At 44.0% G+C, this 26,071-nt stretch overlaps 1 protein-coding gene across 1 annotated transcript in view; it reads right to left on the reverse strand.

Annotated features, from left to right (window-relative positions):
* Positions 1-26,071, reverse strand: part of HSPD1 (heat shock protein family D (Hsp60) member 1) — a 224,534-nt gene that overhangs the window by 17,580 nt on the left and 180,883 nt on the right. Inside the window, exons 6-9 of the mRNA XM_056536660.1 lie at positions 23,427-23,595; positions 22,265-22,364; positions 8,428-8,673; positions 6,580-6,754 (exon numbers count right to left, since the gene is read on the reverse strand). Of these exons, the coding sequence (XP_056392635.1) occupies positions 6,580-6,754; positions 8,428-8,673; positions 22,265-22,364; positions 23,427-23,595 (690 nt within the window). The remainder of the gene's footprint in view (positions 1-6,579; positions 6,755-8,427; positions 8,674-22,264; positions 22,365-23,426; positions 23,596-26,071) is intronic.

Here is a 26,071-nt window from a genome sequence, read left to right on the forward strand (position 1 = left end):
GATGTGACAAGGGGGGGAATGTGACAAGGGGGGGAATGTGACAAGGGGGGGGAATGTGACAAGGGGGGGGAATGTGACAAGGGGGGGAATGTGACAAGGGGGGGGAATGTGACAAGGGGGGGGGATGTGACAAGGGGGGGAATGTGACAGGGGGGGAATGTGACAGGGGGGGGAATGTGACAGGGGGGGGAATGTGACAGGGGGGGGAATGTGACAGGGGGGGGAATGTGACAGGGGGAAGAATGTGACAAGGAGGGGGGAGAATGTGACAAGGAGGGGGAGAATGTGACAAGGAGGGGGGAGAATGTGACAAGGAGGGGGGAGAATGTGACAAGGAGGGGGGAGAATGTGATGGGGGATGTGACAAAGGAGAGGGGGAATGTGACAGGGGAGATGTGAAATGGGCGGAGGGAGATGTGAAATTCAGTTAAAAAAATTGTACCGCTTTTGGTACAAATTTCCAGACAGAATCATACCGCCAGGGAGGTTAAAGAGGCAATAACGCTAGCCCCAGCCTTAGGAATTCCAAACTATCTTCATCCTTTCACACTGTTTATTGCAGACATACAAGGTCATGCCACGGGAGGCTTAACACAAAAACACAATCAGAAGCAACGCCCTATAGCGTATTATTCGGTCAGGTAAGACCCTGTGTCAAAAGGTGCTCCCTCCTGTGTCAGAGCAGTGGCAGCTGTATCTCTCCTAGTGGACACCTTTCCATGGCACGACAAGTACGTCTTCAGTGTACTCTACTTCTCCCTCCAAACATCACCTTTACTAGATGCACCTGGAATATGCTGTTCAGTTTTGGTCACCTGTCCATAAAAGGGACACTGCGGAGTTGGAAAGGGTGCAGAGACGCGCGACTAAACTAATATGGGGCTTGGAACATCTTAGCTATGAGGAGCGATTAAAGGAGTTACAATTGTTTAGTCTTGAGAAGAGACGTTTAAGGGGGGATATGATAAACGTATATAAGTATATTAATGGCCCATACAAAAAATATGGAGAAAAACTGTTCCAGGTTAAACCCCCCCAAAGGACGAGGGGACACTCCCTCCGTCTGGCGAAGAAAAAGTTTAGTCTCAAGGGGCGACACGCCTTCTTTACCGTGAGGACTGTGAATTTATGGAACGGTCTACCTCAGGAACTGGTCACAGCAGGAACAATTAACAGCTTTAAAACAGGATTAGATACATTCCTGGAACAAAATAAGATTAATGCTTATGAAGAAATATAAAATCTCATCCCTTCCCCAATATCGCGCCACACCCCTACCCCTTAATTCCCTGGTTGAACTTGATGGACATATGTCTTTTTTCGACCGTACTAACTATGTAACTATGTAACTATGTAAATCTTGCCACTCTCTTACCAATCAGAGACAGATTTAGAAGCCCCCCCACAGTGGATGCAGACAACAGTGCACTCTTATACTTTTGTCCCTCATGATTGTTTCCAACTGATGTCACAGGAAACAATGTTTTACCTCACGTACACGACACCCCTATAGAAAACCCACAACATGAACTCTTTGTGGATGGGAGCAGATATGCGGATGAGAGGGGAGGTACCACACTGGGTATGCAGTAGTCACAGAACATGAGATCATAGAGGCAAACCAACTACCACCACACATGTCAGCACAGGAAGCAGAATTGGTTGCTCTGATCAAGGCCCTGGAATACATACAGGACTCCACGGGCAACATATTTACTGATTCAGCCTACGCTGGGGGACTAGCTCACAATTTTGGGGCCATCTGGAAAGCTAGGGGATTCTTAACAGCAGCAGGAACCCCCATAAAACATGCTGACTTGATTAAAAAGGTGTTAGAAAATCTGACACAAGTACAAGTGGTAGGCATCATAAAGGTAGCCGCACACACCAGACTAGCTACCAAAGACGCAAAAAGCAATGAGAAAGCTGATCTAGCAGCCAAACAGGCAGCCATAAGACCTGTAGAAGTAGAGACCTTGGCCGCAGTAAAAAAAAACAAAAAAAAAACGCAGTAGATCTTGAACAACTTAAGACCCTGCAGAGGCAGACAGGTGAGGAGGAGAAGTCAAAATGGAGAAACATGGGGGCAGAAGAGGGAGATGGGATGTGGAGGAAAGGGAACCTATTGTGTTTACCTGTTTCTCTGTTTCCTACAGTAGCAGCCCTGACTCATCTGCCCACCCACCTGGGGGCCAATGCAATGATCAGATGCGTGGGAAAGCACTGGTTGGCTCCAGGGTTCAGCACTGCTGCAAAGCGGTACTGTGTCTCCTGCACCATATGTCTAGCAAATAATCCAGGACAGGTTGTCAAGACACCTCGCAAACACCAGCCAAGACCTCTCTACCCCTTCCAAAGGCTGCAGATAGATTACATTCAACTACCAAAAAGCGGCACCTTTGAATATGTATTAGTGTGTGTGTAGATCTGTTTTCAGGGTGGCCCGAGGCATATCCTGTAAAGACAGCAACTGCCAAAAATACTGCAAAGAAGCTGGCAACAGAACTAATACCCAGATTTGGCCTACCAGAGGTCATCGAGTCAGACAGGGGCACTCACTTCACAGGGGAAATAATGCAGAATGTAATGACCATGCTGGGAATACATCAAGCTTTTCACACCCCTTACCACACGCAGATCTCAGTTTCTGTGGAGAGGATGAATGGCACAATTCAGTTAAAACTACAGAAAGCCATAAAAGAGTTAAGCAGACCATGGCCCGAATGCTTGCCTCTAGCTCTGTTCTCTATCAGGTACACTCCTACGGGGAGGAGAGGACTGCCTCCCTATGAGATTCTGTTTGGATGTGTGCCAAGAACAGGACTCTATTTTCCACAGTCTTTCACCTTGCAAGCTGACAATCTAACTGATTATGTCATACAGTTGCAGAAACATCTTACTAAACTGCACAAAATTGTCTTTTCTTCCCTCCCAGATCCAGACAGCGTTGAAGGAACCCACACGCTACAGCCTGGAGACTACGTATATGTAAAGAAACATACCAGGAAGTCCCTCGAGCCCTGATTTGAAGGACCATATCAAGTTCTCTTGATTACAGAAACATCAGTTAAGCAGCAAGGAAAAGCCAACTGGATTCATGCATCACACTGCAAGAGGGCAGTATCTGACCATGACAATACTTTGGTTTCTGTTTAACTGTCTAATATGTTACATTAAAACCTTACATGATGAGCTAGAAAAGCATCCAGATAAATTCTTGAAACACCACTTAATGTTGGCACAAAATCTCACAGTGAAAGATTGCTGGATAGGCACACATGCTCCTACATCTGCCCAGAGTATGCCTTATTTACTATCCCTGTACCACCACATGAGATGTTCAAGGGGGATTGCTTCGACACATTAGCAATCAACAAGACACGGTACACAAAAAATTAGCGGAATCCCCACTGAACAAAAACACTTCAGTGGGGATTCCAATAGTGGGATGGATTGGGCAACCCTGGTGGCAGGGAAACCTGAGCAGTTTGATCGAAGATATTACTGATCAGTGCACAGCACTCAACAGTAATTGCAATCAACAGATTACTTAAGTCCTCAAGGGACTATTTATAGCAATCAGTTTAAAAATAAAGCCCCTACACCAATACATTTTATTAAAATAACCCCTTTTTTTTTAAATTGCCAAGTACATATATGTCCTAAGTTTTACCGTTTAACCTTTAACGACAAAGGACGTAAATGTACGTCCTGGTGAGGTGGTACTTAACGCACCAGGACATACATTTACGTCCTAAGCAAATCCGCAGGCATCGGAGCGATGACCGGATCATGCGCGGCAGGTCCCAGCTGTTGATTGCAGCCAGGGACCCGCCGGTAAAGGCGTACATCAGCGATACCACGGATGTCCGCAATTAACCCCTCAGATGCCATGATCAATACAGATAACAGTATCTGTAGCATCGCGGTCACTTAAATGGACAATCGGATCACCTGCAGCGGTGCTGAGGCGATCCGATCATCCAGAACGGCAGACTGAGGTCCCCTCACCTGGCTCCGCTGCCTTCTGGGCGTCTTCTGCTCTGATCTGCCTTCCTCCAGACCAGAGCAGAAGATGACCGATAACGCCGATCAGTGCTTTGTCCTATACATAGCGCTGAACAGCATTAGCAATCGAATGATTGCTATAAATAGTCCCCTATGGGGACTATTAAAGCGTAAAAATAAAAGTTAAATAAAGTAAAAAAAAATTGAAAAACACCCTCCTCCAATAAAAACGTAAATTGTCCCATTTTCCCTATTTCACCCCCAAAAAGTGTTAAAATATTTTAGATACATATTTGGTATCGCCGCGTGCGTAAATATTTGAACTATTGATGATAAATATTAATAAGAAACACTTGCGTGGCACCAGAACCTATGGGATGCCTGCTCTGCTGCACCACTATAAATACCTTTCCTTTTGAATAGGTATTAAAAATGGAGATACTATCAAACATACAAAATATATATAGTGTGCACTGAGAGGGACTTATGGCTGTGAATAGAGGTAATGTACTGACAGTATATCTATATTAAGCGTTCCTGTATTGAATCAGCATTCTTAAACTGTGAGACTGGGATAGAAAGAGGACTGGTAGCTTTTCTCTGTGCTGTCATACAGTATGTAAAGATCAAACAGATGATGCTGCAAAAAGCAGGAAGAGTGGCAATATCTGATTACTATGCGAGTGTAAAAGTGCAATGAACTTGTTTGTAGTAATATACAAATGTCAGCAGTATACCTCTACGTATAGACAGCGTTCTGACAGCGTGTAGTGCAGTATCGCGGCTGAATGTCAGCCCGGTAGATGAGCTGTAAGAGGGAATCAATCCTGTGTTGCAGAGGGCAGTAATACGTATCACACCGCAGATAGCCTGTATTCAATGTTCATAATATCCGAGATGGTACCTGTTTCTGTTAGGATAATTCCAGCTGGGAGATCTAGAGGTCCTGGAGTTAGTTTCGTAGCGTGCGTGCAGAGGGAGTTTCGCCCCGGCAGGTGGCGTCTCTACCACGCAGTTATCGGCTTCCGGGTTGCTCGATGTTCCTAGTAGGTAGGGGCGAAACTTCCACTGCACGCACGCTACGAAACTAACTCCAGGTCCTCTGGATCTCCCAGCTGTAATAATCCTAACAGAAACAAGTAGAGGTATACTGCTGACATTTGTATACTACTACAACCAAGTTTATTGCACTTTTACACTCGCATAGTAACCAGATATTGCCACTGTTGCTCCTTTTTGCAGCATCATCTGTTTGATCTTTACATACTGCATGACAGCACAGAGAAAAGCTAACCCAGTCTCACAGTTTAAGAATGCTGATGCAATACAGGTACGCTTAATATAGATATAGTGTCAGTACATTACCTCTATTCACAGCCATAAATCCCTCTCAGTGCACACTATATATAAAATGTTAATGATACCGTACGGTGAACGGCGTGAACGTAAAAAAAAAAAAAAGTTCAACATTTTTATTTAAAAAATAAAAAAATGTATTAAAAGTTTTATATAAGCAAATATGGTATCAATAAAAAGTACAGATCACGGCACAAAAAATTTGCCCTCAAACCGCCGCTTATACAGAAAAATGAAAACGTTATAGGTCTTCAAAATAGGGGGATCTTAAACGTACTAATTTGGTTAAAAAGTTTGTGATTTTTTTTAAGCGCAACAGTAATAGAAAAGGCGGGCCCGCCTCAAAGCGCAGGAGAACATTGGAAGAGGGGGGGGGGGGAACTATCGGGGGATAGGGCTCCAGATTGCAGGTAGGTATAGCAGTCGAAGACCCCACATCGGTCTCCTGTTCACCCGCACTATAACCCAGTGTATCGGGTTATAGTGCAGATGAACTGTGGACCATTTTCCTTTAAACGGTAAAGGACAAAGCTCATTTTGGCCTTGAGGACACGGCCAATTTAATTGTTGCATTTTTGCTTTTTTCTCTTAGTCTTTTGAGAGCCATAATTATTTATTCATCTACAGTACAACATGAAAACTTGTTTTTGCTAAATCAATTGTACTTTGCAATGACACCTTTTATTTTACCATAAAACCCAAAAAAAATTTGTGGGGAGAAATTTGAAAAAAAAAATAAAAAAAATTAAAAAAGGAAATTTTGCAACTTTTGAGGAGTTTTTTTTTTTTTTTTTTTTTGCCATTAAGTGCAATTTAAAAATGAAACAGTACCTTTATTTTGTGGGTCAGTACAATTAAAAGGATGTTTGCATTCTTTTTTATTATTGATTGCTGACACAGTTCAGTGGTATGCACAGACCTAGCGCTGATCAGTGTTGTCTGCATTCTACTTCTATAATCTGCCAGAAGGCCACTGGATCCTGCAATCGCGTTGCAGGTTGTCTGATGAATCTCTGTATGCCTCCATTCTCCATATTAATACTTCAGATACTGACAGCAGCCGGGACTCACAGTCTATGAAGAAAGCGCAGCTCCTGAGCTCGCTTCATAATCCGGATAGGTCTCAGGATGTATCTGTACATCCTGGTGCGCTAAGCACCAGACAGCAAGGGTGTACAGGTATGTTCTGTGTCCTCTAGGGGTTAAATCAAATACCTATTTTCTGATCTTCATTTGATGGGGTCAAAGAATCCAGCGCTGGGATGCAACGTAATAAAGCACAACCACCTCCCAAAACAATGCCTTCTTCAACAGCAGCTCGTGTGGCATTTAATGCATCGGTTACTCTGTCTTTTTTTTCATTGACTTCAACATCACTCGTACCACCAACCTGTCGTATTAAAAAATATGATTTAACAGAACACTGCATATGTCTTTAGCTGTGAAAGTATTTAAACTAATCAGTCCCCCCCCCCCCCCCCTTTTCTTTCCCGCACCATCTGAGGTGGGGTAGGTCGGTATATGTATGTACAAATTGTCAGGTTGAAAAGGTTTTACCAACAAAAACAGTATGTAGGATGCAAAAACATTAATGTGAACAAAACTGTAAATGGTTACTATAATTTTGAATGATTTTGGATATGCGGTATATCTGCTAAGAAAATAATCAAATTTATAAAAAAAAAAAAAAAAACACACAAAAACTGTCCTGACTAAACAATTGCTGCGACAATATCTCCAGCTACATCAATTCTTAATTTTCAAACAACACTAGAATGTAAGGTATTAGCAGTAATATTAAGGAAGAAGTACAAATTGGCAGGTTGAAAAGGTTTTACTAATAAAAACAGTATGTAGGATGGAAAAATATTCAGAAAACCTTAAATTTTTACTATAATTTTGAATGTTTTTGAATAGATATTCAAAGGCATTTTGAAATGTACTAACTAGAGATGAGCGAACTTACAGTAAATTCGATTCGTCACGAACTTCTCGGCTCGGCAGTTGATGACTTATCCTGCGTAAATTAGTTCAGCCTTCAGGTGCTCCGCTGGGCTGGAAAAGGTGGATACATTCCTAGGAAAGAGTCTCCTAGGACTGTATCCACCTTTTCCAGCCCACCGATGCACCTGAAAGCTGAACTAATTTATGCAGGAAAAGTCATCAACTGCCGAGCCGAGAAGTTCGTGACGAATCGAATTTACTGCAAGTTTGCTCATCTCTAGTACTAACTAAAGAAGGTTTCTAAACCAGCACAGACTGGTTCTTTACTGTAAGAGCAGTGAGACTGTGGAATTCTCTCCCAGCAGAGGTGGTCATGGTGAACTCTGTAAAAGAGTTCAAAAGGGGGTCTGGATGCCTTTTTGGAGAATAACAACATCGCTGTTTATGCATACTAGATTTATAGGGACTGCCATATTTGGAGTCGGGAAGAAATTTTTACCTGGAGTGAGTTTTTTTTGCCTTCCTCTAGATCAACTCCATAGGGACTCATTAGCATTATAGGATGAACTTTATGGACTCTGGTCTTTTTTTTTTTTAAACCTTATGAACTATAAGTTATTATGCTTATAGCCCCTTATGTCCTTTCCCAGCTGTATTTACAGTTTGTCAGCCAGCGACTGTGTGGAGATGAAACACAGGAATTGTTGGTGGGATATGCAGGGCTCTGTGCACTCTCCTGGCTTGTCAATGATCATCCTCAGAGCGAATGCTGGGAGTGAGTCTGTTTACTTCTGTGACACGTGTACTGAAGCAGAAAGATGGGCTATAGCAAACACCAATTGGTTGGTGGATCTGTGCATGGATAAAATATGGTGGGTAAAATATAAAAAATTTGAATGTACTCATGCAAGATACTGTATAATGGGAGTGTTATAATGTGAATACAAAATTGCATAAATGATTTTAATACTATTGTACAAATAAGGTTTAATATGTACAGGTTAGAAGTATAAAAATCACTCCAGCTACTTAAGTAAATTCAGAAATCCCTTACACTAAAACAAATAAGGGAAGGTGGTCAGGTACAAAGAAAAGATACAGACATTGGTCAGGAATTACCTTCAGAACAGCAACACCATCAGAAAGCTTAGCCAGCCTTTCATTAAACTTCTCCTTTTCATATTCACTATTTGTAGTTTCTAATTGCTCGTAAATCTCTTGAATTCGTTTCTCTATTTGAGCATGGTCTCCTCTTCCTTTTAGAAGCATTGTATCATCTTTGGTAACAATTACTTCACCCACTTTTCCAAAGTCATGTGGCTGAATGTCTTCAATATTCAAACTTAAACCCTCTTCTCCAAATACCTAAAAAAATAATTTACACTATTATACATAAACTTATCTTGAATTTTAAAAGTTGCACAATCTCCATTACTTTACTCATTATTAGCCCCCGTGATATGCACTTTGCTCCTAGCTTCAGACTTTTCTCCCTGCTAACACAATACTTCCCGGATGCTACTAACATTACCCCTTGAGGACACATGAATTATTATTTTTTTTCCTTTCTCACCTTCTAATAATCAAAACGTACTTTGTCATGATGGCAATAAAAAAAATAAGTTAAACAAAAAAATAGAGAAAAAAACATAGCCGCACATCCACAATTTGTATCTTGATCTACTTGCTTCTCAAGCATAATATAAAAAACTAAAAAGGTTGTTAGTATATATTTTGGGTTTCCTTCTAGAATTCTCCCAGCCCTCTGGCAGGGAGCACATGGTAGGTGTTCACACTGGTGTAGTGCTCTGTACGGCCATTGTTGCTGTGATGTTTTGTCTGTGGGGTCGTGTGGTCCGGAGGTGGGGGCTTGGTCGGGCAGCAGTGGGCTTGGTGTTGGAGGCAGTGGTCGCAGCCAATCGCTACGACAGTGTTAGGGACCCGCTCTGACTAGGTGGCCTTGACATGGCAAGTGGGCTGTTACTGTTTGATCAAAATGTATACTAACAACCTGTTAGTATTTGAAATTATGCTGAGAAGCAAGTTTAGCAACAGCTGGAGGCACCCTGTTTGGGAATCACAGCGTAGAATACCCCTATGTCCACCCCTATGCAATCCCTAAATCAGTCCTCAAATGCACATGGCGCTCTCTCAATTCAGAGCCCTGTCTTATTTCAAGGAAACAGTTTAGGGCCACATGGGGTAATTCCGTACTTGGGAGCAATTGAGTTACAAATTTTGGGGGGTCTTTTTCTCCTTTTTCCCCTTATGAAAAGGAAAAGTTAGGGTCTACACCTGCCTATTCGTGTAAAAAAAGCAAATTTTTACACTAACATGCTGGTGTTTTTATTTACACAAGAGGTAAAAGGATAAAAAGACCACCAAAATTTGTAACAATTTTTCCTGAGTACGGAAATACCCCATATGTGGACGTAAAATGCTCTGCGGAAACACAACATGTCTCAGGAGTGAGAGCGCACCATGTACATTTGAGGCCTAAATTGGTGATTTGCACAGGGGTGGCTGATTTTACAGTGGTTCTGACGAATGCAAAAAAAATACCCACGTGTGACCCCAAAAAACTAAACCCCACACGGAATGTAACAAGGGGTATATTGAGCCTTAACACCCCACAGGTCTTTGACGAATTTTCGTTAAAGTTGGATGGGAAAATGAATTTTTTCTTCAACTAAAAGGCTGATCTAACCCTACATTTTTCATTTGCACAAGGGAAAATAGGAAAAAAGGACCCCCCAAATTTGTAACCCCATTTCTTCTGAGTAAAAACATACCCCATAAGTGGATGTAAAGTGCTCAGCGGGCGAACTACAATGCTCAGAAGAGAAGGTTGGACTTGATGGACGTATATCTTTTTTCAACCTTACTAACTATGTCACTATGTATGGAGCGCCATTGGGCTTTTGGAGAAAAAATTTGGCCAGAATTGAAGGTCATGTGTGTTTTCAAAGCCCCAATAGTGCCAGAACAATGGGCTCCGCCCCCACTTCTATTAAAACAAAATTCTCTCTCTAAAAGCTCAATGGTGCTCCTTCTCTTCTGAGCATTCTAGTGCGCCAGCAGAGCACTTTACATCCACATGGGGTTTCTCATTTACACATCCGACTAACGAAAAGTCGTTAAACACCTGTGGGGTGTTAAGGCTCACTGTACCCCTTGTTACGTTCCTTGAGGGGTGTAGTTTCCAAAATAGTATGCCATGTATTTTTTATTTTTTTTTGCTGTTCAGGCACCATAGGGGCTTCCTAAATGTGACATGCCTCCCAAAAACCATTGTTGCTCCTTCCCTTCTGAGCCCTCTAGTTCACCCATAGAGCACTTGACATACACACAAGATATTTCCTTACTCTAGAGATATTGGGTTACAAATTTTAGGGTGATTTCTCTCCTTTTACCCCTTGTAAAAATTAAAAAACTGGGTCTACAAGAACATGCAAGTGTTCACGTTGCTGCTATTCCTGTGAAACACCTAAAGGGTTAACACACTTACTGAATGTCATTTTCAATACTTTGAGGGATGCAGTTTTTAAAATGGGGTCATTTATGTGGTATTTCTAATATCAAGGCCCCTCAAATCCACTTTAAAACTGAATTGGTCCCTGCAGAAAAATTGGAAAATTGCTGCTGAACTTTGAAGCCCTCTGAGGTCTTCCAAAAGTAAAAACACGTCATCTTTATGATGCAATCATAAAGTAGGCCTATTGTATATGTGAATCAATATATAAAATTTATTTGGGATGCCAATTTCCCTTATAAGCAGAGAGTTTCAAAGTAAAAAAAAAAAAAATGCAACTTTTTCTAATTTTTCATAACATTTTGGAATTTTTCACCAAGAAATAATGCAAGTATCGACGAAATTTTACCACTACCATAAAGTAAGATATGTCACGAGAAACGCTCTCTGAATCAGACGGAAAAGTAGAAGCATCCCAGAGTTATTAATGCTTGACGTTACAGTGGTCAGATGTGCAGCACCCCGCTGTCATTACTGCACGGAGAGAGTTCGCTCTGTGCATAATGATGGGCGATACAGGGGCAATCCTTTTTATTGTCTGCTGCTTTTTCCAGAATAGAATCCAACTCTGGACCAAACAAAAATTTTCCATGAAAAGGAAGGGAGCAGAGTTTACTTTTTGAAGAAGTCATGTCTCCCGACCAAGATTTTAACCACAGTACACGCCTAGTGGTAATGGACAAAACAGAAGTACGAGAAGCAAGTTTTACCGATTCTGCAGAGGCATCTGATAACAAAATTAGATGCCATCTTAAGCAGAGGTAAGGATTCCAAAATCTGGTCCTTAGGTGTATTAGACTGGAGGTGGTATTCCAACTGGTTTAACCAAACCTAAAGTCCTTGCTACACAGGTAGAGGCTATACTAGGCATAACAGTGAGGAAGCAGCCTCCCAGGACCTTTTAAGCCAACTCTCTGCCTTTCTATCCATTGGATCTTTAAGTTGTGTAGCATCCTCGAAAGGCAGAGAGGTACGCTTTGCAACTTTAGCAACCGGGATATCTACTAATGGTATTGTGTCCCAGGTAGTAGAGTCTGTAACATCAAAGGGATAACGCCTTTTTAGACCCCTAGGAATAAAGGCATTCTTTTCTGGCTTAGCCCATTCATCTATAATAATTTTATGCAAATTTGTATGAACAGGGAAAGTAAAGGGTTTCCTGTCTCCTAGGCCTCCAAAAAAGTCATCCTGGATAGACTTAGTCTCCTGAACTTCCTCTAAATTCAAGGTAGTACGGACAGACTTAATTAAGGAGTCTATATCATCAGAATTAAACAAGAATTTTTTCTAAGAGCAATCTTCCTCTTCATTAGGATTTTCCACAAATTCTCCTTCGTCCAATTCTGGAGACACATTTTCTTCAGAATCCAAAAAGACACCATTTTATTCTTTTTTACAGCTGAGGCATTAACCGAAGTAGTAGGAGCCACAGAGGTAACAGGTGTAAAAGAGGCCAATGCAGAGTATCTCTGAATGAATCATGGATTTAATTTCTTGCATAAGAGTTGGAGAGTCATCTTTTACTACTGATGCAATACATGATTTACACAGAGGTTTAGAAGCAGATTCAGGAAACTCCTTATAGCAAATAACACCTTTCTTAGGTTTTGATTTTTTCGGTTTAACCGAAGAACCTGCAGAATCCTTGTCTCCCTGCAAATACAAGGAAGAGAAGGATAAAACACCATGCAATGAAGATAGGCCATGGCGAACCCATAGGCCCTCAGTACTCACGGATCCTGGGATCACTGGAGAATCTGGAACTTTTGCAGGTGAGCTCATGATGCAGCCTTGTATTATCCAACGCTGGAATCAGGTAGATCAGCTTCCATCTGGGAGAGTGGCTTCTTATAGGAAAAAAAAGCCTGTCTCCAGATTCAAATTCCCCGCCCGAGCGTGGCCTGGAAGTGACGTCAGACGCCAGCATGCCCGGCCGGAAGAAATAGAACTAGAAGCGCTCGCGCGAGGAGAGAACTCCTCGCTGAAGGCAGAGACTGCTGAAGGAGAGCGTACAGAGACCCGTACACTATACGGTGCTCCCGCGGTATCCCTCCGCCTCCATGCTCCCGGAGCGGACCTACAGAGAGGACCGGACGACGGGGAGAAAAAGACAGGGGGTGTGCTATGCTCACACCCCGAGTCCGCAAGGCCCCGGTAAGGACCTTCATTTCTTCATGCAGGAGAGTCAGAAACCCCCCTGCACCTCTCAGCTCCTTCCCTGACAGGGACAGGAAAAAACACTGGTGTGGACAGGAAGGGGTGGGGAATTTAACCTCCCAGTGTTTTTTCCTGTCCCAATCAGGAGGAGGAGATAATCTCATGGGTGCTGTCGTGGAGACGTGGGGGGAAAAGTAGAATGGAATGAGTGACCAACCCAGGCTCTATGAAGAACCTTAGTGGTGGCCCCCGTCAGATGGGTCTCAGCAAGACATAATATAGCAGGCTGAAAATGTCTCACCGCATTAAAAATAGCATAGCGTTTTGACACATCACCCATCCCCCTAACATTCCAAATTAAAGATCGCCATCATGCATCAAGAAGTAGGTATCGGCCCCAAAAGCAACAAACATACTCATTAGGTTCAGGAGTACACTTATAGGGAGCATTCTTTGAGAGCACGTAGCAGTGGAGGGAGAGACGGAAAACCAAACCAATAAACTGTTGAAAACAGACCAACACCCAGACTCAACACACTGACACAACCACACTAAGCGCCGCGGCACGCGACATCCAGGAGCGCAAACATGCCCACACCAGTCACCAATACTCTTCAGACACAGCCAGAAAATATACCAGGATAAGTATATAAGGTGAGTGTACATCGCAACCAGTCAGACAGCCAAACCAAGCATTTCCAAACATGCTGAAAGAGCACTCCTGCAAAGTAACATTAGCTAACATATCCCTTATGAACACATATCAGTATATCCCAACTCAGAAGACCCCTCCTCCCCAGAGGATCAAAACAAGTGATAATATGCAGTATCAGAGATAGTTCAAACTCCACATCCCCAACCCCCCCCCCCCCCCCAACCCCCAACCCAAACAGCGGCACATATCCTCAATCAGAGAGTGGTAGTCCTAAAAAGAAAACCAACTATTAACAATATTCTATATAGGTTCCACAGAAGATATCATGGCACATGTTCAGTCCGGAGCAGGGTCCGGTGAGCCTCCCCTGGCCCTCCGGCGCAATTGAGCCTCATGTGTGTCCATCCACTCCCTTGAAGAAATGGGTGGTTCCCAGAGCAACCGCCCACAGCCTAGCAGGGTACAGCATAGAGTATTGTAAATCCAGGGAGTGCAGTCTCTTTAACATCCATGAAGGAGGCGTGTTTCTTATGCACCTCTGCTGAAAAGTCCGGAAAAAAAGAAATAACCTGGTTATCTACAGTCACCAGCTGTCTCTAGCCAGTTTAAGTACTAAGTCTCTGTCACGGTAGTGTAGAAGTTTCACTAGCATAGATATGGGCGGATCGCCTGGAGGGAATGGCCTCATGGGAATTCGATGGGCCCTCTCCACAGCAAAGAGAGGGGTCAGATTGCCAGCACCAAACACCTCCTTGAGCCAGGTTTCCATGTACTCCGTTGGTGTACGGCCCTCACACTTTTCAGGCAGGCCTATTATCCGCACATTATTACGGCGCAGACGATTTTCCAGATCATCTGCTATAGCTTTGAGCATAGCTATGTCTTGACCGTGTCTAGTAGAGTCCCGGACTAAAGGCACCACAGTATCCTCCACATCACTAATCCAGCCCTCCACAGCAGAGGTGCGCTCCGTCACTTTTTGCAAATCTTGACGCATTAAGGACATAGCAGACTGCACAGTGCCCACCTGAGCAGTCAGTTGAGAGAGGGTAGAGTTACATCTTTGTATTTCTGCAAAAACTGCAGCCAGAGAATGTTCAGCTGCAGGCACAGTCGGGGCAGCAGCCATCACACCAGACAGGAGGGGTACTAGGCAGTGACACATGTGATTCCACAGCAGAAGCCTGCATAAAAGCATCATAGTCCTCCAGCGGGCCAATGGGATTTCCCACATCGGCCATAGGAAGAGGGCCCTCCTCACGGTCCGGTGAATCAGGGGATGGCTGTCTTAGTGCAAACCTCTCCAACTTTGCTGCAACCTCCTGTTGTAGCGTTAATGTATTCCTAGATGAGGAAGACCCACCGGCCCCCTGCTGTGAGGGACCCGCACGCACCCTCCTTATTTCTCCGGACCATAGCTATGGACAGTCAATGTAATAGTAGAAACACAAAATATGATATGAATTCCTGATTTCTCTTCAACTGGACAGATCCTTGGCACAGTTCAGCACCGCTTCAGTGGGCGGGGAGCTGGGGGGGGGGGGGGGGGGAGAACGAAGAACAGAGGCTCCAGGAGCAAGGGTAGAAGGTAGGTGATGAAGAAAAGGGGGATCAGGGAGCACCTTCAACCACCCAGGGAGACTCAATCCCAGGTATAATGTGCAGGCCAGAGGGGGGCTCCTCCAAGGTTCAGTGGCAGTTCAGTGGGGTAGCACCAATAGCCCCCTTCAATGTATCAACAAGCCCCCCGTATGTTTAGCAATCCAGGTGTCCAGGAGCTCTCTCCACCTGCTCCCCCAATGTGGCAGTCCATCCCACTCCCCCCTGCACAGAGCCGTATTCACAGACTGACTGAGCAGGGACTCCAGCAAGAGCCCCTGCAACTCCGGCAGTAGTGCAGCCTCTCCTCTACACCGACAGCACAGTCCCGACCAGCGGATCAGAAGCAGACGCGCCAGGATCCCGGAGGCCACAGAAGAATCCAGCCGCCACCGCTCCTCTGCACAGGATCCCCCTCTCCGCCAGTCAAGGCCCGGACCGGAAGCCGCGGAGGGCCGTGTCAGAACGCCGTCCCAGGACCGCAGCGGGCCGGATTCCCGACTTCCCCAGCCATCACCGCCGGGACCAGAAACCAGAAGCTGTAGCGGTGAGGTCACGGGTCCAGTGAGTACAACTTCTGCTTCTCCAGGAGTGCAGCGGGAACTCCGGTGCAAAATCAGTCACGGAGGGCCACAGGCTTTGCGGCCCAGGACACCACAGGCTGCGGCGTGCTCTCCAAACTCCACCGATCCTTCCAATAAAGCCACCACAGGGGGCCCAAAGGTAGCAGGGGTCACACAGAGGGGGAGCAGCCCAAAAAATGCAGGATGGTAGGGATATTAACAGGATTTGGACACAGGATGGGAGGAACTCCGTGTCCGCATGTTCTCTCAGTCAGCCATGCAGACCACGCCCCCTGCATATCTAGATTTTAGTAAGGCTTCTGACACTGTCCAACATAGAAGACTTATCAATAAAATGCAGTCATTGAGCTTGGACTCCCATATTGTTGAGAGGATTAGGCAGTGGCTGAGTGACAGACAACAGAGGGTTGTAGAAAAAAATATGGATACATCAGCTCTCCACACCAGAGGCAAATTCATGTTTGAAAGATCAGAGCGGGCCGACTCCCAGACATTGGAAACAAAAAGACGATGGACTTCCACCTTCTCCAAATGGTATGGGTAACAACACGGCTGAAACCTAACTTTTACTGTGATCATTAAAATTCCATGGATGTCAACACAAAAATAAAGATAAAAACGCTACATAACTGACGCATTTGGAGCTATCCCCAGCTCTTAGTCGTGGCAGTGGGAATATACCATTACGCCCATATTTATACTTGTAGCAACAAGCATACATCCAACCAAACAGAGGTAACGAATCTGATAACACATGGATCCATCAACCTTCACAAAATGGCAGAAAGTGTGGACTGGATCAATGTCCAGGATTTAACAACAATATAGGATAGTATAACAATATACCTGCATCCATAGTTTGCATTATACTTCACAGCTAACTGGCAACTAGTAACATAGTTCATAAGGTTGAAAAAGGACCAGAGTCCATCAAGTTCAACCTATAACCCTAATGAGTCCCTACTCAGTTTATCCAGAGGAGGCAAAAAAAAACCTCATACTAGAGGCAGTGGCAGTCAGAATAAATCCCTGGATCAACATTCTGTCCATATAAATCTAATATACAAAACCAGCAATGTTCTTACTCTCCAAAAATGCATCCAGACCCCTTTTAAATTCTTTTACAGAGTTCACCATGAATGACCACCTCCTCCGGGAGAGAATTCCACAGTCTCACTGCTCTTACAGTAAAGAACCCCCATCTGTGCTGGTGTAGAAACCTTCTTTCTTCTACACCTAGAGGATGCCCCCTTGTTATAGATACAGTCCTGGGTATAAATAGATAATGGGAAAGATCTCTGTACTGTGCCCTGATATATTTATACATAGTTATTAGGTCTCCCCTAAGCCTTTTTTCTAAATTAAATAACCCTAATTCTAATCTTTCTGGGTACAGTAGTCCTCCCATTTCCCGTATTACCCTGGTTGCCCGTCTTTGAACCCTCTCCAGCTCCACTATATCACTATGCATTACTTCACTGCATCTATTCACCCGGCTCGGGTGTGGCTCAGTGCATATTAGCATGTTCACACTATGCATTATATTTTATTGTATTACTCATGATCTCTTTCCATGTAATCTCTTTCCATGTGCATGGTTTCTTATACTCACACTGATCCCTCACAATATGCGATACTGAATCCTTGAATGTCATTTTTCTGAACACACATAATATATACGCTAACTATGGATGCAGGTATATTGTTATACTATATTGTTGTTCAATCCTGGACATTATTCCAGTCCACGTTTTCTGGCATTTTGTGAAGGTTGATGGATCCACGTGGTATCAGATTGCGTCACCTCCGTTTGGTTGGATGTATGCTTGTTGCTACAAGTATAAATATGGGCATAATGCCATATACCCACTGCCACGACTAAGAGCTGGGTACAGCTCGAAACGCATCGGTTATGTAGCAATTTTATCTTTATTTTTGCGTTGACATCCATGGAATTTTAATGATCACAGTAAAAGTTATGTTTTAGCCATGTTTCCCATACCATTTGGAGGAGCTGGAAGTCCATCGTCTTTTTGTTAACAGAGGGTTGTAGTCAATGGTATATATTCAGAGCAAGGTCTTGTTACCAGTAGGGTTCCTCAGGGATCTGTACTGGGACCAATGTAGTTTAACCTCTTGGGGACGAAGGGCGTACAGGTACACCCTTGCTCCCTGGTCCTTAACCCCTTAAGGACCCAGCCCAAATATACCTTAAGGACCCGGCCATTTTTTGAACATCTGACCACTGTCACTTCAAGCATTAATAACTCTGGGATGCTTTAACCTTTCATTCTGATTCTGAGATAGATTTTTTTGCTGAGGACTGTGTATAGAAGCGAAGTGGGGACCAGATAACGCTATATGTCTGGTCCCCACTTCGCTTCTATATACATATGCCTCTGAAGCGCTATCATTGACAAGCTGCGGACCTCCAGATGTTGCAAAACTACAACTCCCAGAATGCCCGGACAGCCAACGGCTGTCCCTGCATGCTGGGAGCTGTAGTTTTGCAACATCTGGGAGGTCCGCAAGTTGGAGACCACTGAATTAGTCATTGATAGCGCTTCAGAGGCATATGTATATAGATGCGCAGTGATATATATAACATGCGCTGCGGGGGGTATATGATAGGGCCGTGCGTGGGATATATATATATATATATATATATATATACACGGGTATATGATAGCGCTGTGCGGGGGAGATATATATATATATATACACACACACACACGCTAAGGGGTGTGTGTCTATATATTATATATATATATATATATATATATATATATATATATATATATAAATAAAAACACACACACGCGCGCTGCAGTGGGTATATGATCCATCCAGCGCTGTGCTGGGGGCATATATACAATTTACCCTTCGACACAATTTCCAACCTGTGCGACAATTTTTTCCCCCGTCCAACACATTAGTAAATCAGGGAGAAAAATACACGGAGTAAATGAAGAAACACTTAGAGATAAACCCGACACTCTTAGTAAATGAGGGCCAATATGTTTACTTTATGTTTGCATGATAAAGTTGACATGTTTTTACTTTTGGAAGACATCAGAGTGCTTCAAAGCTCAGCAGCAATTTTCCCCAAAAAATTTCAAAATCGACGTTTTTCAGGGACCAGTTCAGTTTTGAAGTGGATTTGAAGGGCCTTCATCTTAGAAATACCCCACTAATGACCCAATTATAAAACTTGCAACCCTCAAAGTATCCAATATGACATTCAGTAAGTGTGTTAACCCTTTAGGTGTTTAAAAGGAATAACCGCAAAGTGAAGGAGAAAATTCAAAATCTTCATTTTTTACACTCGCATGTTCTTGTAGACCCAGTTTTTAAGTGGTAATAGGAGAAAAAGCCCCCCCAAAATTTGTAACCCAATTTCTCTCAAGTAAGGAAATATCTCATATGTGTATGTCAAGTGATCGGCGAGCGCAGAAGAGGGCTCAGAAAGGAAGGAGTGACAATGGGATTTTGGAGAGTGAGTTTTTCTGAAATGGTTTTTGGGGGGCATGTCACATTTAGAAAGCCCCTATGATGCCAGAACAGCAAAAAATACCCACATGGCATACTATTTTGGAAACAACACCCCTCAAGGGGTACAGTGAGCCTTAACAGCCCACAGGTGTTTGACGACTTTTTGTTAAAGTTGGATGTGTAAATGAAAAAAAAAAGTTTTTCACTAAAATGCAGTTTTTTCCCCCCAAATTTTACATTTTTACAAGGGGTAATAGGAGAAAATTACCCCCAAAACTTGTAACCCCATTTCCTCTGAGTAGGAAAATACCCCATGTGTGGACGTCAAGTGCTCTGCTTGCGAACTACAATGCTCAGAAGAGTAGGAGTGCCATTGAGCTTTCTGAAAGATAATTTGTTTGGAATGGAAGTCGGGGGCCATGTGCGTTTACAAAGCCTCCCGTGGTGCCAGAACAGTGGACCCCCTTCCATGTGATCTCATTTTGTGGCCGCATGTGTTTACAAACCCCCATAGGGCCAGAACAATGGACCCCCCACATGTAAACCCATTTTGGAAACTACACCCCTCACAGAATTTAATAAGGGGTGCGGAGAGTATTTACATCACACTGGTGTTTGACAGATCTTTGGAACAGTGGGCTGTGCAAATGAAAAATAAAATTTTTCACTTTCACGGATCACTGTTCCAAAAATCTGTCAGACACCTGTGGGGCGTAAATGCTCACTGTACCCCTTATTACATTCTGTGAGTGGTGTAGTTTCCAAAATGGGTTCACATGTGGGGGGGGGGGGTCGATTGTTCTGGCCCTATGGGGGGTTTGTAAACACATGCGGCCTTCAATTCCGGACAAATTTTCTCTTCAAAATCAAAATGGCGCTCACTCTTCTGAGCATTGTAGTTCGCCCGCAGAGCACTTTACATTCACCCCTGTGCAAATCACCAATTTAGGCCTCAAATGTACATAGTGCGCTCTCACTCCTAAACCTTGTTGTGCGTCCGCAGAGCATTTTACGCTCACATATGGGGTAATTCCATATTTGCGTTACAAATTTTGGGGGTCCGCTTGTAAAAATAAAAAGTATGGGGCAACACCAGCCTGTTAGTGTAAAAACAAAAACAAAAAAAACTTTACACTAACAGGCTGGTGTAGCCCCCAACTTTTCCTTTTCATAAAGGGTAAAAGGAAAAAAAAGCCCCCCAAAATTTGAAGTGCAATTTATCCCGAGTACAGAAATACCCCATATGTGACCCTAAACTGTTTCCTTGAAATAGGATATGGCTCCGAAGTGAGAGAGAGCGCCATGCGCATTTGAGGATTGCATAGGGGTATTCTACGCCAGTGATTCCCAAACAGGGTGCCTCCAGCTATTGCTAAACTCCAGTGTAATAGTACCCTGACAGACCATGCATGCTGGGAGTTGTACTTTTGCAACAGCTGGAGGCACACTGGTTGGAAAACCTTCAGTTATCTCGCTCAGTATTTCCAAACCAGTGTGCCTCCAGCTGTTGCAAAACTACAACTCCCAGCATGTACTGATCACTGAAGGGCTGGCTGGGACATGTAGTTATGCAACAGCTGGAGGAACTCAACTACAACTCCAAGCATGCCGAGACAGCTGTTTGGGCATGCTGGGATTTGCAGTTTTGCAACATCTGAAGGGCTACAGTCTGAGACCACTATACAGTGGACTCTATACTGTAGCCCTCCAGATGTTGCAAAACTACAACTCCCAGGATGCCCACACAGCTATTTGCTGTGTGGGCATGCTAGGAGTTGTAGTTTTGCAACATGTGGAGGGTAACAGTATAGAGACCACTGTATAGTGGTCTCAGATTGCAGCCCTCCGGATGTTGCTAGGCAACTCACTGGATTCCATAGGATCCAGAGAGTCGCAACGCCATCCTCTTCTTCCTCCGATCCCCGTCCCGATCGCAGCCGTCGCCAATGGGTAAGTGGACTTCAGCGCCCGGTCCTCTGTCGGTTTCCCCGTCCTGCCCCGTCTATTGTGGGTGGGCAGGAAGGGGAAAACTAAAGTAAACCCCCCGCCCCCGATCTGCTATTGGTCGTTGCTTCTGACGACCAATAGCAGGGATAGGAGGGGTGGCACCCCTGCCACCTCACTCCTATCCCTTCAGGGGGATCGTGGTTGCCATGGACAACCGCGATCCCCCTTATATACCGGGTCACCGTAGACCTGGAATCGGCGCAAATTGCAGCTGTGAATTCAGTAGCGATTTGCGCCGATCGCCGACATGGGGGGTCTGATTATCCCCCTGGGCATTTGCGCGGGGTGCCTGCTGATAGATATCAGCAGTCACCCCGGTCCGAAATTCCCACGGGCGTACAGCTACGCCCTGGGTCCTTAAGTACCAGGGACCGAAGGCGTACCTGTACGCCCTGGGTCCCTTTGTGGTTAAAGGGGTACTCCCGTGGAATTATAATTTTTTTTTAAAATCAACTGGTGCCAGAAAGTTAAACAGATTTGTAAATCACTTCTATTAAAAAAAAATATTAATCCTTCCTGTGCTTATAGGCTGCTGTTTATTACACAGAAAGTTCTTTTCTTTTTAGAATTTCTTTTCTCTGTCCACAGTGCTCTCTGCTGACACCTCTGTCCGTGGACAGAGAAAAGAAATTCTAAAAAGAAAAGAACTTTCTGTGTAATAAACAGCAGCCTATAAGCACAGGAAGGATTAATATTTTTTTTAAATAAAAGTCATTTACAAATCTGTATAACTTTCAGGAACCAGTTAAAATAAATTGTTTTCCACCAGAGTACCCCTTTAAGGTCAAAATGGGCCATATCCTTAAGGGGTTAAAAACTACATCACATGTGTCTGCAGGATGGGTTTCGGTAGAGAGGGGGGGGGAAAGAAGAGTTAAAAAATAAATAATTAATAATAATAATGCACAAGTCCAAATTTTGTCAACTCACAACTCCACCAGAAGCAATTGCCATATCCTTTAACTGATTCTTCCGGTTGTCTCCAAAACCTGGGGCTTTCACAGCGACCACTTGAAGACCAACCTTTAACCTAAAAAAAAAAAAAAAAAAAAAAAAAAAAAACACAGAATACTATTTGAAACCATGACATAATGCACAAAAAAATCAATGAAAGTATTTTTTGGAAACCTCCGGCCTAGAGTTGAGCAAACTTACAGTAGAGAACCTCTGCTACTGTCACAGCAGAGTGCTTACTGAAGGGGGGGGGGGGGGGGGGGCTGGGTGTAAGGACTCAGATTTGGGTACTTAGTGAAAACTAGTACCGAGCTCTTGTTTGCACCCGCTCGCCTGGTGCTAAAGAGAGCACAGGGAAAAGACAGCAACAACAACAATAGGTCATTTCAGAGCTGACCTTTTTTTGGGGGGTATAAACACATTTAAGAAAAAGTAATGCATTTGAAAAGTTTAATAAATTCACTAAAAGAACACAGCCACCAATATAATCTTTGCAATACCAATTTAATGGGAACCTGTCTCAATGGAAATGTGGTCAAATCTGCAAGCAAGATTGTTCCACAGCAGGAAAAGCAAAACATATTGGGGGAGATTTATCAAAACCTGTGCAGAGAAAAACTTGCCCAGTTGCACATAGCAACCAATCAGATTGCTTCTTTCATTTTACACAGGTCTACATAAAAATGAAAGAAGCGAGCTGATTGGTTGCTATGGGCAACTAGGCAAGTTTTCCTCTGCACAGGTTTTGATAAATCTCCCCCATTGGCAATATGAAATGAAATTCTTGTTTTTATTTAGTTTATTTTGAAAATGGGAAAAGGAGAGGGAAGTGGTTAGAGGTTAACTGTGTGTCTGCGCGCAATTTAAACCACTGCACAGTACAAAGTCCAGCAGTGGGGACTCCTGGCCAATGAAACCAGCACCGCATACGGAGGGGGATTGTGCTCCAAAGCTGTTTCCCCCTAGGACATACTCGTACATCATGGGGTGGGAAATGATTAAGGAGAACTGATAGCAACCTTAGGCACAAATGAAACTCAAAATGGTACAGTGCAGTGTTAATGACTGACAATTTAGCAGTTTATTAGCAAACCTATTAGAGAAAGAATATTTTCATAAGTGTGAGATTTATCTTCACCTGTTGAGAACTAGGGTACTTAAAGCTTCCCCATCAACATCTTCAGCAATTATAACCAAGGGTTTGCGATGTGCATTTGCAATCTCAAGTGCAGGTACTATTGACTGCACACTGGATATCTTTTTTTCACTAAGTAAGAGATAAGCATCCTGGAATTCACATTTTTGACCTGAAAATAAATGCAGACAATATATTAGAGAAAAAAATTTACCTAAAATCATAATGTAAACTTCACACCTGCTGCTAAGACTTCACACCGAACCCAGGCAGCAAACTACAGTATTTCACATAAGCAAGTACACCCTCACATCTTTTCATGTGAAAACACTAAAGAAATGACACACTACTACAATGTAATGTCTAATGTCCCCAATACCAAATCTGATATCTGGTGGAGTGCTCCGCTGCCCAGTTTGGATCAATGCCTCTGCCTCGCTGTCCGCATAATGACGTCTTATGGAGGAGCATGTGACCTACACGTCACTCCACTGAGCCCAGTTTAACGCTACGGAGGAAGCACAGTGTTGTGTATGTCACATGCTCCTCCATAAGGCGCCATTATGAGGACGGCAGAACAGGGCTGCGGCAGTGATCCGAACCGGAGAATGGGGCAGCAGAGCGGTGACACCCAACAGTGAGCAACTACTAAGGGGTCCTGCTGTCTACGGGTGAGGGCTGCTGTCTACAGGGGGACCCTGCTGGCTACAAGGGGGCATTCTGCTGTCTAATGTATGCAACTATCTATACTACCTACAAGATACTACCTACTATTAAATGCAATTTTACAGCAGAGTCACCTGCACCAACTAGAATTTATAGGTAGATAGTGCAGGTGACCCGGTTCACCATGTGATCATAAGCAAAATGATCATCAGCGCATTCGCTCGGGAGACATTGGTCTCGCCGCCAATGCAAATTCACTTATCTGCCCAGTGGAGAAGAGATAAATATGGGCTCATACTACAGCAGCCGCCTCCATTGTACACAATAAGAAACCCACATCAGCACGGTAAGCAATGCAATCACCCTGGTGTCAGACTCCCTTTATAATAAAAGTACTCCTACTTGGTATCGGCGAGTACTAGAATTAAAGGGGTTCTCCGGTGGCTTAACCCGATAACGACCACGGACGAGTATAGACGTCCTGTTGGCGGGCGTTCCCGCACCTGGACGTCTATACTCGTCCGTTATTCTCGTGGGTGCTGCCCAGTGCACCCACGAGATCGCGGCAGGGACTCGGCTGTATCACACAGCCGGGACCCTGCTGCACTGCCAGGACCGAAGTAAACTTCGGTCCCGGCAGTTTTAACCCTTACAGCCGCGGTCGGAAGTGACCGCGGGCTGTAAGTGTTATGACAGAGGGAGCTCCCTCTGTCACTCCTGCAGCACCCCGCATCGCGATCGCGGGGTGCTGTGTGTGTCCGCGGCTGGCCGGGACCTGCCGCACTGCCGGGAGTGAAGTTCACTTCACTCCCGGCAGTTTAACCCTTACAGCCGGGAGGGGGCTCCCTCTGTCTCCTCTGCAGAACCCCGCAGCGCGATCGCGGGGTGCTGCTTCATACCTGGGCAGCCGGGGGTCCTACAAAGACCCCCAGGTCTGCCCTGGGTATTGCCTGAAAGGACGTGCCAGAGGCACGTCCTAATATGCTGCCTGCTAGTGAAAACTGTCAGGCAGCATATAACTATAATGCTTTGGAATACTAAGTATTCCAAAGCATTAAAAAGTGTAAAAATAAATAAAAATGTAATAAAAGTGTAAAAAAAAAAAAATATATTTATATATATATATTTATATTTATATATTTATATATATATATATATATATATATATATATATATATATATATATATATGTATATATATATATAAAATACATTTATTAAATGAATCTAATAAAAAAAAAATGCATAATGTGTAGGATCGCATTGGCGGACATCCACAGCATGTAATATGCTGCGGATGTCCCCCATGTGATCCTACACATTATGCAGCAGTCACGGTAATGAGCTCCCTGCTGCGGCTGGGTAGCTTTGTGTGTCCACTCATAGCGGCGGATTTCCCGCCAGCAGTCATGAGCGGACAACACTGAGCTACCCAGCCGCAGCAGTGATGGATATATTCGCCATGAGCGGGTGCTTATTCCCACAACATGGCGGATATATCCATCAGGAGCCTTAACTGTCACAGACAGACGCGTTATACTGCCAGCCGACCAAGGCCTAATCAGAGAGGTCCCTGGTGCAGCCAATAACTTGTAGGAGTGCGGTATATAAATGGGGTCACTTGTGGGGGTGGGGGTACTGTTCTGCCCTGAAAGCCAAATGGCGCTCCTCTCCTTCTGAGTCCTACCACGCGGCCAAGGAATCATATATGGCCAAAGCGGGGGTATTTCCGAACATGGGACAAGCAGCTAAATAAAATATAGGGTGCATTTCTTTCAATATCAGAAGTGATGTACAAAAAATATGCCCCCCAAATGATGCATTTGTGAAAAATTGCAAATTTCGCATTTTTAACACTGACTTTGTAATAATTTCTGCCAAAAAACTATGGTGTTAAAATACTCACTGTACCCCCTAGCGAATACCTTAAGGGGTCTAGTTTTTAAAATGGGGTCATTTGGGGGGTGTTCCTATGTTCTAATA

The sequence above is a fragment of the Hyla sarda genome, chromosome 8 (assembly GCF_029499605.1).
Source record: "Hyla sarda isolate aHylSar1 chromosome 8, aHylSar1.hap1, whole genome shotgun sequence".
Taxonomy (NCBI): domain Eukaryota; kingdom Metazoa; phylum Chordata; class Amphibia; order Anura; family Hylidae; genus Hyla; species Hyla sarda.